General features: G+C 53.6%; 1 protein-coding gene across 1 annotated transcript; it reads right to left on the reverse strand.

The window, feature by feature from the left end:
- Positions 1-4,570: 4,570 nt before the first annotated feature.
- Positions 4,571-8,195, reverse strand: GNG7 (G protein subunit gamma 7). Its single transcript, XM_065874849.1, has 2 exons — positions 8,077-8,195; positions 4,571-4,725 (listed from the first exon to the last, which is right to left on the reverse strand). The coding sequence occupies exons 1-2, from the start codon at positions 8,155-8,157 to the stop codon at positions 4,600-4,602; spliced, it is 207 nt and encodes a 68-aa protein (XP_065730921.1). The 5' UTR covers positions 8,158-8,195; the 3' UTR covers positions 4,571-4,599.
- Positions 8,196-19,117: the final 10,922 nt, after the last annotated feature.

The following is a 19,117-nucleotide window of genomic DNA, read 5'->3' on the forward strand; positions in this document are numbered from 1 at the left end:
ACCACGGGCTCTAGGCATGCAGGCTTCAGCAGTTGTGGCTCGCGGGCTCTAGAACGCAGGCTCAGTAGTTGTGGCGCACGGGCTTAGTTCCTCCGCGGCATGTGGGATCTTCCCGGACCAGGGCTCGAACCTGTGTCCCCTGCATTGGCAGGTGGATTCTTAACCACTGCGCCACCAGGGAAGCCCTAATCTTTTTTTTTTTTTAAAAGTTTTTATTTTATATTGGAGTATAGTTGATTGGCAAAGTTGTGTTAGTTTCAGGGGTACAGCAGAACGGCTTTCTAATCTTATACTTATTTTTCCAGGAGAAAAAAAAATTTTTTCAGCTTCATATATATATATTTTTGGATTATTTTCCATTCTGATTTATTATAAGATATTGAATGGAGTTCCCTGTGCGATACAGTAAATCCTTGTTGCTTACCTATTTTATGTATAGTAGTTTGTATCTGTTAATCCCATACTCCTAATTTATCCCTCCCCCCTCCTTTCCCTAATCTTATATATTTGATACATAGGGGACAATTTTTAATGCAGCTGAATCTATAAACGTTTTATTATTTAAAAAAAAATAATAAACAGTGATACATCCATGTCTCCCTCCCTCCCTCTCTTTCTTTCTGCGCAGCATGGCACTAGGATCTTAGCTTATACAAAGAAAGTTCTCCGCTCAGGGGCCAGAGTCCCCCACTTACAGATCCATTACTAAAGATTTAACTCTTCGTGGTGTGCTATGGAGCAAGGCCAAGATTCCCTCCACTTTTTCCTGGGAGTCTGGTGGTCGAGGGTGGTCTCTGGGTGACGCAGAGCAGGAAGGGGCAAGATTAAGATCTTCACAGGCTCCAAGCTCTCGGAGGAGCGTGGCGCTTTCCCACGGCCCTCCAAACCGTGGGACCCGCGGCTTACACGCCTGGAGCTCCTAGCTTCCCCCGAAATTCTCCCACTGTAGATCAGAAGCTGAAGCTCCCTCGTCTGTGCTGCTGCCTGAAGCCCGGTTCTATCCACGCTGCCTCTTCCCGGGGCAGCTGGGTCAGTGGTGGGTGGAGGGGAAGCCGTCCCGCCGGAGCCAAGATCCCGCCCTGTCACCCCGCAAGCAGCGGCCAGGGAGCCAAGGAAGGGTCGGAGCCGGGAGGAAAGGAACAGTGAGACTTTTTATTGTGCATTAATTCACTTGGTATTAACAATTCCACACAATATTCAAACACTGCAGGAAAGTGGGTGTGGCACACCTGGAATTTTTTAAAAATCAGAAATAAAAAGCACTGGACATCCAAACGCAGATGGGGTAGAACCCACTAGAACCACGGATTGCTTTCTGAGAACCGGGAACCGGTCTTTACAATGTTTGGCAATGGTCTCTGAGGACAGAGGAGGAAAGGGGGGGGCGGGGGGAGGGGAGTGGGGCAGTGGTGTCGACATATGGCTTCTTTTCAAGGCGCCCCGCGGCAGGTTCTTGAAGGACCAGCGACCTGTGGTGGCCTCACCGTGGCCCGGAAACTGCCCCTGGTCACTCATGCTTGGGGTGGGGGTCCAATGGCCTTTTCCTGCCCGCCCCGGGCTCGAGATGGATGAGCTGCCTGGAGGCCCAGCGACGACAGGACAGGGTGGCCGAGACATCAAAGGAAGAAAGAGCACCTTCTGCATCCCCATCCGTCCAAGGGGGCTGGAGGTCACAACCGAGTCACTTAATTCTTGGCCTGGGGGGTGACCTTTAGGGAGGATGGGGGAGGGGCCGGGCCGGGCCAGGCCCACAGGAAACACTGCAGGCTGCAGACAGAAACCCCGCGTCGCCCAGGACTGCCTTTTTTGGGTGCCTGTGTCCTTAATTCCCCCGGGGATGTGGTTGAGAGGCGCCGGTTTCCCCGAGGCCCGCGCTGCCACTGCCGGCTCCCGGCCTCGCGGGGCACTTACAGTCCCCCAACGCCCTGAAAACCATGGTTTCACGCTGACACTTGCACCAGGAAAGCACAAGCTTGTGTGTGCCCTGATGCTTCAGGCCTATGCTGGGGACCCTGATGTCGAAGAAGAAAAAAAAAAAGGAAAAGAGCGCTTTTTCCTCGGCTGGAAAGAAACCCACGGTGGGGCTTTTGCCCACTGCCACCTCCCTGGGCTCCCAGGCTGCGGGCACCTGGGGAGGCAGCTGGGCAGGTGTGGCCATGGGGCGGGGCTGGGGAACGGTGGTCCTCCCCCTCTCTGGGCCTCAGTTTACCCAGACCGCTGGGTCCCTGGGGTCTTGACTCGGGGGCCTCTGGCCCGGTGCGATTTTGCTTCAGGGCTTGTGGGGGTGGGGTGGGGCGGCCATCGGCCGCCAGCGATGGGGCTGCCAAACTCGGGTCCCTCCACCTCATCGGCCAGGGGTCCTGGGCTTGGCTTCCCACTGGCTTCTCCGGGGTCAGTCGGCGGGGACACGCGGTGGGGATAGGCTTGGCACAGCTGGCAGGGCAGGGGCCCGAGAGAGAGGGCAGGCCTGGGCCCGGGGACCTGTGACCTCAGCACCAGGACCCCTTGTCCTCTTCGGGGCCTGGCAGCGGGAGGCCGGGACAGTAGGGGCGCAGGAGGACGGCTGGGTGTGCGCAGACCGAGCTCAGGCTGAAGGGATTAAGGCTTCTGTCCCGGACAGAGCAAAGGGTGACCAGTCGGCAGATGGCTGGTGGGCTGTCCTCGCCGGCAGGCTCGCTCTACCAGCTGCCCCTCTGACCCTCGGGCTAACCCCGTTGTGCCCTGGCTTCCCCAACCCCCAGCCGTGGGGTGCGCCCGGGGTTTCTGGAACAGGCTTTGTTCTGTCCTGCTGTGCTGCCAGGCGTGGGCAGGCCAGGCGCCCCTGGGCCGCTGGCTGTCTGCGCAGTGTACGGGGGCAGCAGCGTGGGGTGGGGGGCTTTGTGGCTTCCCCCCTCCACCTGCATGGGTGGGAGAGCGGGCTCCCCGAAGCCCCAGGTGCTCCCGGACCGGCCGGAGAGAGCTGGGTGCTGGGGAGAAGCTTGGCCCTGGGTCTGTACCCCGCGGGAGCCGGCCATGGGGGTGCCGGGCATCCCGCCAGCCTTCTCAGCTGTACACGGTCTGAGCCCCAGGGGCGCGAGGGGAGCAGAGGCGTCGGGAGAGGAGCTCAAGGCTCCGGGTCCCACCAGCCCGCGTGCCTTGTGCCGGCTGCCCAGGGCCCTTCTGCTCGGGGGGGGGGGGGGGGGGGGGGGGGCCCCTGGGATCCTGACTTCCCACCCTGCCCCCGGGCAGGTGGGCCACCGGGGATCAGGCGGCCGAAAGCAGGTGTGCATCTGACCCGTCCTTCTGCCTCCACCTCTTTACATGTTTTTGTTGTAACAGAGGAAACAGCAATTGTAAAAGAGCCCCCCAGCCCGCCCTCACCATCAACTACACGACACCTTACAGATGCTCCGGGCGGCTGGGTGTGAGCGCAGAGGGGAGTACTGCCGGTGCCTCTCCATTTCTGGGCAAAGGATCCCATCTCCAGGGCCTCTGCAGCTACTTCCAGACAATTTCACACCTTTTTTTTTTTTTTTTTTTTGGCCAGCCACCCACCCGGCTTGCGGGATCTTAGTTCCCCGGGATCGAAACTGTGCCCCCTGCAGTGGAAGCGCAGAGTCCTAACTACTGGACCACCGGGGAATTCCCTCGCACCTTTTTATACCCCGAAGCACCAGGGGGCCCCAGGCTGGCCTCCCCAGGCTGCATTTCTGTCTGAAAAATGGCCATGGAGATGCAGAAAGTGGAAAAAAAACAGAACAAAACACGGAAGAGCCAAATATGACCATAGCCTCTAACTGCCCACGCTGATGTCTCGTGCTTAAAACTAAAGAAAACACAGCTGGCCGTTGCAGTGACCAGAGCCATGGGCTGAAAATCCGTTTCTGGGATGGGCGGGGTCCCCAGGAAAGGGAGGGGGCCTCAGCATGGCTGTCGGATGACACATGCCACACAAAAGCCACACAGTTGGGTGACCCTGGGTGACAGGGGTGCATTTCACAGGCAAAGCCCCCCTCCCGGCCCCTGAAATCCAAGTCACACAACCCAGCTTAGCTACAAGTTCAGCCAGTGACACCCGATTTTAGCGGTACGGAATTACAAGGTTTTAAATGAAAAGGAGAAAGATTTCTGAAAAAAGCTCGTTATGTCCCTCCTCCCAACTCCACCCAATTTTTGTCCACTTCACACACCCTGGCCAAAGGCATCACATCATCAACCTGGCTGAAGTCCTCACAAATGGCCAACTGTGTGAGACTCGCCACCGGGCCGGGTCAGCCACGCCAGCGGCTAATTCACCCACCTCCTTCCCGTCTCCCCGCCCAGCTCGGCTCTAGACCATGACTTAAATGGCAACGCCATTTTCAAAAATCGTTACCGCGTTGCTTGGGCATTTCAGCTATTTCCCATGAGAAGTGGTGGTGGAGCCCGGCCCCCGACAGGGCTGCGATGTTGGGTCTGAAAATCCATCTGAACCCAGAGGATACATTTTACCCGACCTGGGTGACGGCAACTTTTTGCATTTCTTTTGGAATGAAGAGTTTTGCTTGACTGTGTACTGAATGATGCCTTGGCTGGGGTGGGGGTGGGGCGGGGTCAGGGAGGAGCTGAGGGAAGATAGAGCTATAGGATAATACAAGGCTTCTTGTCCTTAAAGGGGTTCTCCGAGGCGGGGACTCCCACCAGCAGGGGGTCGTTCCGGGCGTGCTGCTCACAATAGCTCATGAGTTCGGAGGAGGCTTTGGAGACCTGTGTGTGGGCACAAGGACAAGAGAGGAAAGATAAGAAGGGGCCGAAGCGCCGTGTCCACAGCAGCACAAAGGTGGAGATAACCCCAGTGCCCGTCACCTGAAGACACACACCGTGTCCCTCCACACACGGGAGCATCACTCAGCCACAGAAAGGAGAGAAGCCCTGACCCTCGCTACCACGTGGATGGACCCCGAGAACACGATGCTCAGTGAGAGGAGCCAGACGCAGGACACACAGGATGTGATTCCACTGATGGGAAACGTCCGGAACAGGCAGATGCACAGACACCGAGGGCAGTTGTCAGGGGCTGGGGAGTGACTGCTCATGGGGATGGGCCTCCTTTTGGGGTGATGGAATATTCTGGAATTAGGTAGTGGCGCATTAGGTTGCACAACAATGTCAATGTACTAAGTATCACTAATGGTAAATTTTATGTTACGTATATGTATTTTACCGGAAATTTAAGATCAAGTAAGCAGAAGAACTGAACCTTCTCCAGAGGGGGCTGTGTGGAGTTTGAAGGGAAGGGTCAGGGGAGGAATCAGTCGAAGAAAGGACCTGACGGGGAGAGCCCTGCAGGTACCTCGCCCGAGAGTCGGGACGAGGCCTTCGGCATTTGATTCTTGTGCTGTGTGAGCTGTCGCGGTGTCGGTGACCGTGGTGAGGGGGCTGACACTTAGGACCCCCTGCGTCAGGGTCCCCAAAAGAGGAGGGAGGAGATGCAGGGAGGGCCCATCGCAGCCCTGGGGAAGCTGACGTGGGTAAAGCGGTGCCTAGTGTCGGGTGGGTGGGTGGGTGGGTGGGTGGGTGGGGCCCACCCTGCTGGCAGCACCGCGGCTCCGCTGTGGGACCCGGGGGGGGGTGGCCCTCGAGTCCCGGGCGCATCTCCGCGGCCTTGACCCCTCGGCAGTCCCCTTCCCACCCGGAAGAGTGGCGGGCAGGGAAAGTTTGCGGAGGGTCTTCTGCGCCCCAGAGCTGCCGCCCCGGGCGCCAGGGCCCCGGGCTCAGATTCCACTGCTCCGCCTGGAAGACAAGCCCCCGGGGGCCCCTGGATGCTGCGCGCCCTCCGTCTCGCCTTGCCGGCCTCTCACTCAGGCCGGCCCTGCGCTCCCAGTCGCCGTCTTGGGGCCTCAAAACCTCAGACGGGACGGGAGGGAGACCGGTCACGCCCGACTCTGCTCCTCCCCACGTTCAAAGGCCGCCCGCGGGGGAGCCCTCCCGACATCAAACGGGCGGGTGAGTCAGCGGCCTCCTGAGTCAGCGGCCTCCGCCAGGGCCGGGACTGGCTCGGCGCTGAGAGGAAACCACTTCAACCGGGGCTGCTCTGCCTTCAGCCCCAAGGAATGCTTTGAATGCTCAGAGTCCTGGAACATTCAGACGCCTCGTGGGAGGCGCCCCCAACGACACCACCCGGGGGGTGCGGCGGCCTCCTTCCCACCTGGCTGGGCTGGAGGTGCAAGGCGACGACAGGGCTTGGCCCCATGGCCACGTGGGGTCGCGTGTCCGCACTGCCGGGCCATCCGTTCCTAACCCGCGACCAGCAGTGACTGGGGGATGACCGTGCTGAGGGAAGCAAGGCCTGAACAGATGCGTGGAGTAACGGCTGATTCTATGTGTCCGCTTAGCTAGGCCAGGTACCTGGCTGTGTGGCCAAATGCCAGCCTAGATGTCTCTACGAAGGTCTTTTTAAGGTGAGATTAACATTTAAATCGATGGACTTTGACGAAAACTGGTGACGCTCCATAATGTGGGTGGGCCACATCTAATCAGTTGAAGGCCTTCAGAGAAAAGACTGAGGTCCCTCGAAGAGGAAGGAATTCTGCCTCCCGACGGCCTTCAGACTCAAGTTGCATCAGCTCTTCCCTGGGTCTCCAGCCTGTGGTTCAGCCCTGCCACCCTGAGACCTGCCAGCCCCACGACTGCGTGAGCCAACGCCTTAAACTACCTCTCATGCTCCCTCTCTGTCTCTAACATATAGTCATATATCCCTGACTAATCCAGTGGGTAGCTAGAGCACGGCTAATGTGGAAGCATAAATGACCCGTGTCTTCCCTGGATGGAGACTCCCTGGTCCTCACCCAGCCACCCACAAGCTGGGGTCTGGGGCAGGAATCAGCTTCTCGGAGGTGGCTCACCGTCCTTTGCAAAGTGGACATGGGTTTGGTGAGAAGGTGATTTCGAAAAGTGTCAGACAGCTTTCTCGTGTAGGAGGCCATGACTGGCCCGTTGGTCTATACCCTTTGAAAGCCCTGGATGTCATTCTGATGTCCACTCGTGGACTTAAGATTCAGCTGTATAAACAAATACGGTCCCTCCACACACGGGAGCATCAGTCAGCCATGCAAAGGAGTGAAGCCCTGACACTCACTACCACGTGGACGGACCCTGAGAACACGATGCTCAGTGAGAGAAGCCAGACACAGAAGGACCCACAGTGTGATTCCATTGATGGGAAACGTCCAGAACAGGCAAATCCACAGACAGACAGTCGGTTCCTGGTTGTCAGGGGCTGGGGAGGGGATGTGGGGTGATTGCTAATGGGGACGGGCTTCTTTTTGGGGGTGATGGAATGTGCTGGAATTAGTCATGATGGTTGCACATTTTGAGTTCACCAAATGCCACTGAATTGTGCACTTTAAAAACAGTTAACTTTATGCAAATTAAAAAAAAGAAAAAAAGCCCGCAGAGCTGGCTGCCCAATTACACACTATCTTATTTTGCTTTGCATGTTCCTGGTCCCTGATGGGTTAAGCGCTTGCTAGGAGGCACTGCTTGTCCTTCGGGTTAAGCGCTTGCTAGGAGGCACTGCTTGTCCTTTTTCTTTTTTTAGCTAAAAATCAAACATGCTTATTTCAAAAAATGCAATCAACGCAGAAGTGGCGAAAGTAAACAGTGAAAGGCCCTGTGTCCTCTCTTCCCTGGGGCCGGGCCTCTGACTTCTCTTTGCATCTGTCACAACAGGGGAGCTGGACAGAGCTCTGAGGATGAGGGGACAGAAGAGAAAGTGACTGTCTCATGCTGACCCTTTTGGAGGGGCCTGATTTGGCCTTCTCTGGGGCCGTCCAGGGACGGACCCCAAGGGCTGGGGCAGGCTCACAGCAGTACTCGAGGCCTGCCTCTGGTCCCACTCTGTTTATAAAGCATGCTGGCACGTCAATCGTCACAACAACCCATGAGGTAGGTTTACATCAGCTGTGTTTTTCTGCTGAGAAAACAGGCTCAGAGAGGTTGAGTGGCCCAAGGTCACACAGCGAGAGGCAGAGCCGAGTGCAAACCCCTACCGTCCTGCTAGCCTCCGTGCCCACCGTTTGCTGAGGGCGCGCCCGGGGGTCTCTCTCCCCTGCTCACCTTGATGCGCTCAATCCCGGCTTCAATGCGGAGCTGTTCCACCAGCTTCCGAGCCTGGGCTATGTTGTTAGTGGCTGACATTGTCTGCCATCAGCTCTGGGCCCCTGTCGTCCAGAGAGCTGTGGGGAGAAGTAGACAGATGTGAGCTGGCTCATGACACCCCAGGACTGCAGGTGGAGGACGTCGAGGAGGGATGCCCCACTTCCGGAAACCTCAGGGGGCCCTGAAGGCCCGCCACCCTGCAGCCATGACACCTGTGCCCCTGGGTCACAGTGAGAGGCCCGGCCAAGCACATCTTCTCCTACAGTCCCCTCCTGTGGCTGGTCGGGGGTAAGTGCTCACTGGACATGACCACTGAGGGTCCAGGAGAGCTCACAAAACCATTGCATCGGCTCCTGGTTGGCTCAGAATGAGGGGAGTTTTCTCTGATTCCTGCTCCTGCATTGGGTCCCCTCCCCCCATACTGTTGGCACTGGGGCCGATCATTCTCTCTTGGGGGCCGTCCTGGGCCCTGTGGGGTGTCGAGCAGCCTCCCTGGCCCCCACCCACCTGATACCAGGAGCACCCCCAGTGTGACAACCACAGATGCCCCCAGACATGACCCAGTATCCTCTGGGGGCAGAGTCACCCAGGGGCGAGACCCCTGGCTCTGGACCAAGGCAGATCACGTGGGAAGCCTGTACCCGTGGGTCCTGGGTACCCCACCCCTTCTCTGCAGGGCCTGGGCCTGTTTCCTTCCTTCATTTGGTCAATTGTCCAGCAAATTAAAATTTAATTAAATTTAAAATGTTGCGATGCCCATAGATTCACATGCATTTGTAGAAAACAGTAGAGACGGCCCGTGTACCCGCTGCCTGGTTTCCGCTCCCCCCAGCGGCAGCATCTTGCAAGGCTGTAGTGACGTCATAACCAGGATGCTGACCTTGACACAGGGGAGATGGGGGGCACTTCCACCCCTAGGGTCCTCATGCCTCCCTCCAGGGGCCACAGCCAGGTGGCCAGGCCATGGCTATTGTTCACCTTTTATACTTCAGTACCATGGCCTTGAGAATGCTGTTTATTTATTTAAGGTTGCAATAGGCTATAACTTAGTTTATTATGAATAAAACGTGTAGCGCATGATACGTTTCTACCCCACAAATTCAGTGTTAGAAGAATTCCAGCACGACAGAGCTTAGACTTGGCAAGAACAATGCAATAGACAGAGTAAGGCCACTTAAACAGGAAATGGCTCGTGGAAGTAAAATTAACGCAAACATCTTCTAGGTATGATTTGGTCTATAACCGGGCAGGATTAAGACAAATGCCATTCAACTTCGGTTAAAAAGTCAAAGTTTCACTGTCGTTCAAATAAAAAGTCAAAGCATGCAATGTAGGAAAAAAATGATAAAAAAACCATCTTAACCTGACTTACATCCATATTCAATTAATGAGGAGAATGCTATTTATTTATTTATTTTTTCAATATTTATTTATTTGGCTGCGCCGGGTCTTAGTTGAGGCACGTGGGATCTAGTTCCCCGACCAGGGATCGAACCCGGGCCCTCTGCGTTGGGAGCGCAGAGTCTTAGCCACTGGACCACCAGGGAAGTCCGGAGAATGCTGTTTAAATGGAACCACTCGGTAAGGAGCTTTTCGGGATTGGCTGTTTTTTCCCACTCGACCTAATTATCCGGAGATCCACCCCTGTGGCTGTGCTTATCCACAGTTCATTCCTTTGCAGTAAAGGTCCACGGTGTGGAGGTGCCCCGTAACCCTCTGCCTGTCCGAGAACACCTGGGCCGGCTCCCGGTTCTGGCTGTGTCGGCAAGAAAGCTGCCACAGGCGTCCGTGTGCAGGCTTCTGCATGAATATAAGACTTTATTTCTCCGGGATAAATGCTGAGGAGTGCGACTGCTTAATTTTTTAAGCGAACACCGGCCTGTTTTCCAGAGTGGCTACACAATTTTACATTCCCACCAGCCATGTACGAGTGATGTAAATTTATTCTTTATAATTCAGTTATGCAAAATTTTTCTGTCCCTTAAGGTTGTGAAAATTCTTTCTCCATCCAATCTACATTTAGTGAGCCCTGGGACAGTGGTTCTCAACCGGGGCCATCCTGTCCTCAGGGGACACTGGGCGACACCTGTGGACGTCTGTGGTTGTCACGACAGGGAGAGGGGCTCCTGGCATTGAGGTGGGATCAGAGAACGACCTGGCCCCAGTGTGCGCGTGGCCCGGGTTGAAGACGCTCCCAGTGGGTCCATGCAGTGTTCGTTCGGGATGGTGGGGTGCACAGCCCAAGTTCAGGAGTCCCGGGGAGCCGCCCGACTGGGCTGGCTTTTACCCAGGTCTTTCAGTAGCACCATGTGCTTCTGTCATCATACATTGTACCTCTGTCTGTTTCCCAGAGGGGCAGCTGCAGAAAAGTAGAGGCAGAGTTCAGGTTCTCAAAAAATTTCCCTTTCGGAAATAAACAGGAACGGACCGTGGACGTGCACGTCTCGGATGGCCCTCCAGGGGATCGCGTGGAGTGAGAAGGCCAGTCCTCAGAGCCACGTGCTGTGCGGTTCCACGTAGAGAACATCCCTGAGACCACAGGGTCGTGGAGATGGACGAGAGGCTTGTGGTTGCAGGGGGGCGGCGGCCTGGGGAGGGGTCTGGGTGGACAGGTGGACACCGGGTCCTCGTGCTGTGTGAAGTGCTGGAGATCTAGACTGTGTGTGTGGGGTTCACGTGTCTGCACAGGGGATAAACTTGCAAAGATCCTAATATACACACACAAGTAAAACTGCAGGAATCTGTGTTCGGTAGGTGATGCAGGGACTTTCTCTCTGTGATCTGGTACGACTGCGTGTGAATCTACAGTGATCTCCACCCAAGTTCCATTAAAAAAAAAAAAAAAAATCCCTTCCACACTACTGGCTGCCTGCCTTCCCGCCAGACACCCAGGCCCCTTTCTGGGTCAGAAAAGGCCCGAATGTGTCTGCTCTGGGCATACAGGGCCCACGTGTGGGCTTCCAGAGGGCTCTGATTCAGCAGAGAGCTTCAAAGTGGCCACAAAACATCCAATTCAGGGAAAACCGCTCTTGGTTCGACTTAAAAATACCTAAATTACTCAGCGCTAAATATAGATGCTGACAGAGAACAAATGGGGTGGCTTCACAGCATGTTTTCCTTGGAAGGCCGGGGAGTCCTGCTCAGCACCCACACTCAGAGTGTCCACCAGGACCCTAGGAGGCCCGGCTACCCCGTGCGACACCCCAAACCATGGCCTCCCTCGTCAGCTCTAAGCCCCTTGGTGCTGCTGGCTTTCTGTTCCGGGCGGACTGCCGGAGGGGGCTGCATTGGGGTGTGTGTGCTTGTGTGTGTGCATGTACGTGTGCGTGCATTTGTTTACATGTACGTGCGTGTGTGAGCCTGCATGCGTGTGCATGCACGTGTGTCAGTTTGTATCTATGTGTGTTCATGAGCAGCTGAGACCAGACATAGGTGCATCACGGCAGCCCAGACAGCAGACCGACGTCCCGGTCCTGGCAGTGTCACGGCCAGTCACCGCCTCACCGCCTGCCCCCCGGGGTTAGGTCAACTCTCGCAGGACAGGCAGTGGCCGTGAGTCAGCCCGGGAACATTCCTCACCAGCTGCCTCCCTGCCAGAGACACGTGACGGCTCCAGGCACCTGACCTGGCCGGGCCTGCCTGGCCCATGGAGACTTGGAAGGCCCTGGAAGCCGGGCAGGGCCTTGGGAAGCAGGAGGGAGGGGTTAGGCGGTTGGGGCTGCAGGTAGCGGTCAGATTCCGCCTGGGGAGTGGCCGGTCCTAGCGTGGCAAGGCTGGGGGCATGACTTGGGGTGAGGTTTGCCTAAAAATAGAAACTTAACAGACGACAGCAGGCCCTGGCTGGCCTCCCAGTAAAGGGCTAGGAAGTCACCAGGGTCAGGCTGGATCCCACAGAAGCATGGCGGGTGCGTGGCTGCAAGGCAAGGACCGTGAAGGCCCCGAGCACGCCAGGATGCATTGTGAGGCTGCGCTGATTCCAGAGGGAGGGTCATCACTGGAGTGTTACAGACCTGAGCCCAGAGGCCAGGCTCAAATGCACAAGAGGATTAAACACAACTGGGGGGGGTGGTGTTTCTCGATGGCGAGCTGGGGGATGGCAGGATGGGGGACACTGAGTTAGAACAGGGTCCCTCTCCCAAGGCCCTGCTGACACTGGGACCAGGTCACTCTGTGGGGGGCCGTCCTGGGCGCTGCGGGGTGCGGAGAATCCTCCCTGGACCCACCCACTCGATGCCAGGAGGGCCCCAGTCGTGACAGCTACAGACGTCCCCAGACATGGCCCCGTGTGGCCCAGGGGCAGAGCCACCCCCTCCCCCCCCCGCCCGGCGTTGGAGGGGGGAACCTCTGGATTATATTAGGCTTCATTTTCCCAACCAAAGAGATTCCATATAAAAAGTCATCGAGGGCTTCCCTGGTGGCGCTGTGGTTGGGAGTTCGCCTGCCGATGAAGGGGACACGGGTTTGGGACACGGGTTTGTGCCCCGGTCCAGGAAGATCCCACATGCCGCGGAGCGGCTGGGCCCGTGAGCCATGGCCGCCGAGCCTGCGTGTCCGGAGCCTGTGCTCCACAACGGGAGAGGCCACAACAGTGAGAGGCCCCAATACCGCAAAAAAAAAAAAAAAAAAAAAAAAGTCATAGAATGGGTACTTCCCTGGTGGTCCAGCGGTTGAGACTCTGCGCTTCCACTGCAGGGGGCGCAGGTTCAATCCCTGGTTGGGGAACTAAGATCCCACATGCCGTGCGGCGTGGCCACAAAGTAAAAAACAAAACAAAACAAGTCATAGGATGAAAAAGAAGATACACACAGATTACTGAAAATGTACAGAATGTCGATTTTCTGTTTCAGAGACGTTACCCCCTAGCAACTGAAGCAACAGAACGAGTGGCGATCAACAGCTATGATTGTATACAACTATTCAGAACTTCTTCACGGCAAACCTATAAAACTAAAACCCAAGACCAGAGACCTAGGAAGAACCATGGCAACGATACACTGGAAAGCGACCTCTTTGTCATGTTAATAATACCTTAGCTGGGTATTTTATATCGGGAGAGGACTCACTAGAGGAATTCATGTGGAAAGTAATTTAACCGGTAAAACACAAAGTGAACAAAGCGTGGCCTCATTAGCAACTGACGAAAGTAGGTTGGAGGGATCATGGGCTGCCAGCACTTCATTTACCCAGGACACCAGGAAGGCTGCAGGAAGAGCGACACCTGACGCAGGTAGGGATATGCTCGTCCCCGACTCTCTGGTATTGTTGGCCAATCTCAGCCTCGTAAACTGGACATCAGGAGCTTACAAGGCTGGCCTCTCAAATCCCTTGCTGGGGCATTTATCCCGAGGGAACAAAAATCAAGAGAAATAAAAAGCTATATATAGAAAGGTGTTTACAACGGTGTTATTTATAATAGTGAGAAATTGAATGAAACCATGTGTCCTGCAACGGGGGAATGGCTAATTCAGTGGGGTGTTTTCCTAGTGGAGCAACTGTTATAAATGGTACCCAAAGATGGGGAGCCCAGAGGAGGTGTTTCATGAAAAAACAGGGAGATGGATAAAGTGAGGATGTGTGGCTACTTACCACTGTATTAGAACATATGTGGATAAAGGCAGAAGGGGAACCTCAAATTGACAGTCTGGTTAATAATTGTTTTTATGATTTCCTTTAATGAAGTGGTTTCCATTAACGTACAACTTGCATCCAGTAAAATCCGTGCTTTGGGGCATGCAGTCGATGAGAACTTAGAAATGCATACAGCCCCGTAGCCAATACCAATTGTGAGTAAAGCCGTGGTGAACATTCATGTCCAGGTTTTTGTGGGAACCTAAGTTTCTGTTTCTCCTGGGGAAATACCTGGGCATGGGATTTCTGGCTCCTAGGACAGGTGTATGTTTAACTTTACAGGTTAAACATTTTCAAACAGTTTCCAAAGTCACTGCAGGGGATAAACTTGCAAAGATCCTAATATACACACACAAGTAAAAAAACTGCGCTGTTTTGTATTTTGAAATAATCACAGACTGACAGGCAGTTGCAAAAATTGTACAAGGTGCCATGCACCCTTTTCCCCGATTCTCCCGATGGTGACATCTTATGTGACTGTGGGACAATATCAAACTGGGACACTGCTGCTGGCCCGATACTCACCGGCCTCAGGTTCTACCAGCCCTCCCACGACTCATATGTGTGCAGACGGGACGTTTGTCACCACTCACCCCTCCAGGAAGGTCTGGTCTAAATGTCGCCTGTCCTGGCCGCTATCTCTGACTGAGATCCAAGTCCCTTTCTCCTGCATCCCTCACCCAGCCAGGACACCTGCCTGCAGACCTGCCCCCACGAGCACCCCCATTGACATTTGTGGCTGGATCATTCTCTGGGGCGCTGTCCTGAGCACTGTAGGGGTTTAAGCAGCATCCCTGGCCCCCACCCACTCAATGTCAGGAGCTCCCCCGGTTGTGACAGCCACAGGTGTCCCCAGACATCGCCCAGTGTCCCCAGGGGGCAGAATCTAAGGCTTTTGTGGAACTCTCTTATCAGAAGAAACCCAGCAGCTAAAAGAGGTTCATTTAGGCAAAATGCAAAGTTTTTTGGAATTGAAATGGTCCAGTTTGAAGTGAAATGGTACTGAATGGAACAGAAGTTTGTTTCAAAGAGGGTTTAAATTTCTCAGTATCTGAGAATTCCCTGGCAGTCCAGTGGTTAGAACTCTGTGCTGTCACTACTGAGGGGGCGGGTTAAATCCCTGGTCAGGGAAACTAAGATCCCACAAGCTGCTTGGCCTGGCCAGAAAAAAAAAAAAGAATTTCTTAGCATCCAACAACCTCTGTGGCTGGGAGAAGTCACACGGGGCCAGAGTTTCAGAGTTTGCCTCAAACTCAACCAAGAACACATTTGAAGGAGGAAAGAGCACAGCCCTGGGGGGAGAGAGGGGGAGGCAGAGCCCCTGTGGAAAGTGGCAGACCTGCATTCTGTCCCAGCTCCCAAAGCTGTGTGGTTTGGGGAAAGTTACCTCCCGCCTCTGAGCTCCAGTGAGCTCTGCTCAATGCTCAGAGTGACACTCCTTCTCGGCGCAGGGCCTGGCCAACCTCCAGGTCCCCAAGTTCCTATGTTGGGGGACGGGGGCCCCAGAGGCTGGCAGCCACGTGGAGGGCCCTCCTTCAGGAACCTGTGGCAACTGCCACATATAAACACAGCTGCGGGGGAGGAGGGAGGAGAGACAAGGTGCCTGGACCTCCTCTGCACAGTGAGTGTGCACTGGCCGGTTTGCTGGAAGCTACTAGGAAATCTCCCTGCCCTCGGACTTTGCTGGCCCCGCGGTGGCCACACCACTCATCTGCCCAGGGGCCGGGTGGGGCAGGGCGTCACAAAGCCCACCTGGCCTGGGGGAAAGTGGGGCAGAGTCTGAAGTGGATTGTATTAAAACTAGGAGTGGAGGGACTTCCCTAGTGGAGTGCTGGTTAAGAATCCGCCTGCCAATGCAGGGGACATGGGTTTGAGCCCTGGTCCGGGAAGATCCCACGTGCTGAGGAGCAACTAAGCCTGTGCGCCACAACTACTGAGCCTGTGCTCTAGAGCCCGCGAGCCACAACTACCGAGCCCACGTGCCACAACTACCGAGCCCGCAAGTCACAACTACTGAAGCCTGCACGCCTAGAGCCCGTGCTCTTCAACAAGAGAAGCCACCGCAATGAGAAGCCTGAGCACCGCAACGAAGAGTAGCCCCCGCTCACCACGAGAAAGCCCATGCACAGCAACAAAGACCCAACGCAGGCAAAAATACATAAATTAAAAAAAAAAAAAAAAAAAAGCTAAGCATGGATTCCCTTCTGTCGTTCTGTGGCTCTAAGATCACGCTGATCTATTGATACATTCATGGCCTCCTCCTCAGCCACCTGGACTTTGGATTAAAACCTCTATCTGGGGCTTCCCAGGTGGCGCAGCGGTTGAGAATCCGCCTGCCAGTGCAGGGTACACGGGTTCGAGCCCTGGTCCGGGAGGATCCCACGTGCCACGGAGCAGCTGAGCCCGTGCGCCACGGCTGCTGAGCCCGCGTGCCTGGAGCCTGTGCTCCGCAGCGGGAGGGGCCACCGCAATGAGAAGTCCACGCACCCCAACGAGGAGTGGCCCCCGCTCGCCGCAGCTGGGGAGGGCCTGCATGCATCAACGAAGACCCAGCGCAGCCAAAAATAAATAAATAAATAAAAAACAAAACAACAACAAAAAAACCCTCTATCTGCAGATTTCACTCCAACGATGGTGGGCCAGCTCGTGTGGACGCTCTCCTGACGAGGGCAACTAGCAAAGTTTCATGGAATAGAGAAGCTTGAAGGGACTGGCGAGCTATTAAGATAGTGAAGATTTCCATCCAGGATCTGGGGAGGATGGAAACCCAGGAGTCTGGCTTTGGGGATGCTTTTTACTGGGGTGGAGGGTTTGCTAAGAGGCCAAGTGGCTATTGCCGTCACAAGGCTAGGGGCTCAGAGGTTGAGATCCAGGGCCTCCTAAGGGGAGAGAGATTGGGGAACTCCTCCTTGGTATGAGCTAGGACAAAAGAGTCCTGCCTTCTAAGAAAAGGGTCCACAGGAAGCAGACAGGCCTTCACAGTGACTGTAGCTGAGTTCTGAATAACCTCAGTCCCTGATACTGGATTGAGGTGAACTTAGATTGCTAGCAGCCCTAGATGCTGGACAGAAGTAAAAATGAATCCTTTCTGGTGGAAAACAACATCATCTTAGGCTTTGAATTATTTCTACAAACAAGTCAGCAGTCACAATGTCTAGCACACAATCAGAAATGACCAGGCATAGAAGAAGACAGGACCACATGAACAAAAATTAGCAGAACAGACTATACAAACAGGCTCCCAGGGGTTTGATACACTGGAATTGACAGACTTTAAAATAACTATATTAATTATGTTAAATATGTGAGGTTGGAATTTTGGCAGCAAATTGGAAACTAAAGAAAAAGACTGAACGGATGTGTGGAAACTGACAATATCTGAAACGAACACAATGGAAGAAGCAGTATCATTAAAGATAATTAAAGAGAAAATTAGTGAACTAGAAGATAGGAAATATCCAGAATGAAGCATGGACCACATGAGACAAGGTATAAGACACAGAGGATGCAGTAAGTTCTGACATGCATGTAACTGGAGCTCTGGAAGGAGGAGAGAGAGAAAGGGGCAGAAGCAGTCTTGGAAGAGATAGTGATGGATAATTTCCTAAAACTGATTAAAAAAAAAAAGGACCCTAAGCCACAGATTCAAGAAGGCCTAGAACCTCAGGCAGGAAAAACATTTTAGAAATTGACAGAGAAATGACCAGTGAGCTCAGTCATCAGGGCAAGTATAAATGAAAACCATCGTGGGAGACCGCTTCACAGCCCTTAGAGTTGGCAAAAATCTAAAAGACCGACAATACCATGTATTGGGGAGGATGTACAAACATCAGAATTTTCACACGTTACTGATGGGAGCACAGGACAGTACAACCCTGGAAAGTGGGTTAGCAGACTCTTATAAGGCTAAACACATACTTAACCTATGGCCCAGCAGTTCCACTCTTAGGAATTTACCCAAGATACATAAAAACATATTTCCACAAAAGGACTTGTACAAGATGTTCATACATCTGTATTTGTAACAGCAAAAATTGGAAGTAACCCAAATGCCTGTCAACAGGAGGATGGATAAACAAACTGCGGTAATTCATACCGTGGAATACTGCTGCACAAGGGAAAGAAGAACCTACTGACAGATGAAGCCACATGTGGGACTCTCAAAGGGTGAAAGAAGACAGACATTAGAGGTGTTCTCTATCTCAACTGAGGTGCCAGTGTACACAGGTGTATAGACTTGTCAAAATTCATCAAACTACATATGTAAGCTCTGTTCATTTTACTGAAAAGGAATTATACCTTAATAAAATCACTTAATTACAAAACAAACAAACATAATCTGCCAGAGGAATAAGGACCAACAATTTCATGGATCCAGTGAAAATTCTAGAACTGGTGAAAATCAACTTCAAGAATTAGAGTAAAAATGAGACTTCCCTGGTGGCCCAGTGGTTGAGAATCCAATGCAGGGGATGCAGGTTTGATCCCTGGTCGTGGAGCTAAGATCCCACGTGCCGCGAGGCAACTAAGCCCAAGTGCCACAACTAAAGAGCCCGTGTGCCACAACTAAGACCTGACACAGCCAAAAATAATTAATTAAAAAAAAAAAGAATTAGGGTAAAATAAAGACATTTTCAGACAAACAGGAAGACTGTCTCCAGATGACCTGCCTTATTAAAGGTAAAATAAAAAGATATTAGAGAAAAATGACCCCAGATAGAAGGTGGGAAATGTAAGAAGATGCAAAAAACAAAACAAAACCAAAATGTTGAAGAAGGGAAAGAATTTGATAAAATAATTCTAAAGTCCCCATGGAAAAATAGACAGGAAGTGAACAGCCCTGAAAACACACAAGAATCACAAGAGCCATTAATTCGATATTTACCTCCACCTAGTCCATCAACAGAAGATGCTCTAAGGTTCTGCCTTGAAAATTGTATGATGCTATTTTAAATTATGCTATTTTGGTTACTGGGTTTCAGGGATTGGAGTCCTCCCACACCCGGAGGTACTAATTCAGGAGGTCACTCATTTGAATTGTGTGATTTTTACACACAGAAAAAAAAAATAAAGTCGGTATCTGAAAAAACATGTATACTTCTCCATCTGCTGCGACTGGTCCAAGGCCAGAGTGATGGGGGACCAGGCCAGCTGTCCCTGGAGACTTCTCCTTGGTCCAGCCCTCAGCAGCCCCAGGCAGACTCCCCATCCCCAGCCAGGGGTGTCCACCCACCTCCTCCATCCCTCCTCCTAACAGCCAGAGTGACTTCTGAAAATGCACCTGAGTCTGTCCCTGCCCTACTCAGAAACCACCTGGGGCCCCTGCAGCCTCACAAACCAAGTACAAAGTCAAAGCTTGTCACTCACTTCC

Source organism: Phocoena phocoena, chromosome 3 (assembly GCF_963924675.1).
Source record: "Phocoena phocoena chromosome 3, mPhoPho1.1, whole genome shotgun sequence".
Taxonomy (NCBI): Eukaryota; Metazoa; Chordata; class Mammalia; order Artiodactyla; family Phocoenidae; genus Phocoena; species Phocoena phocoena.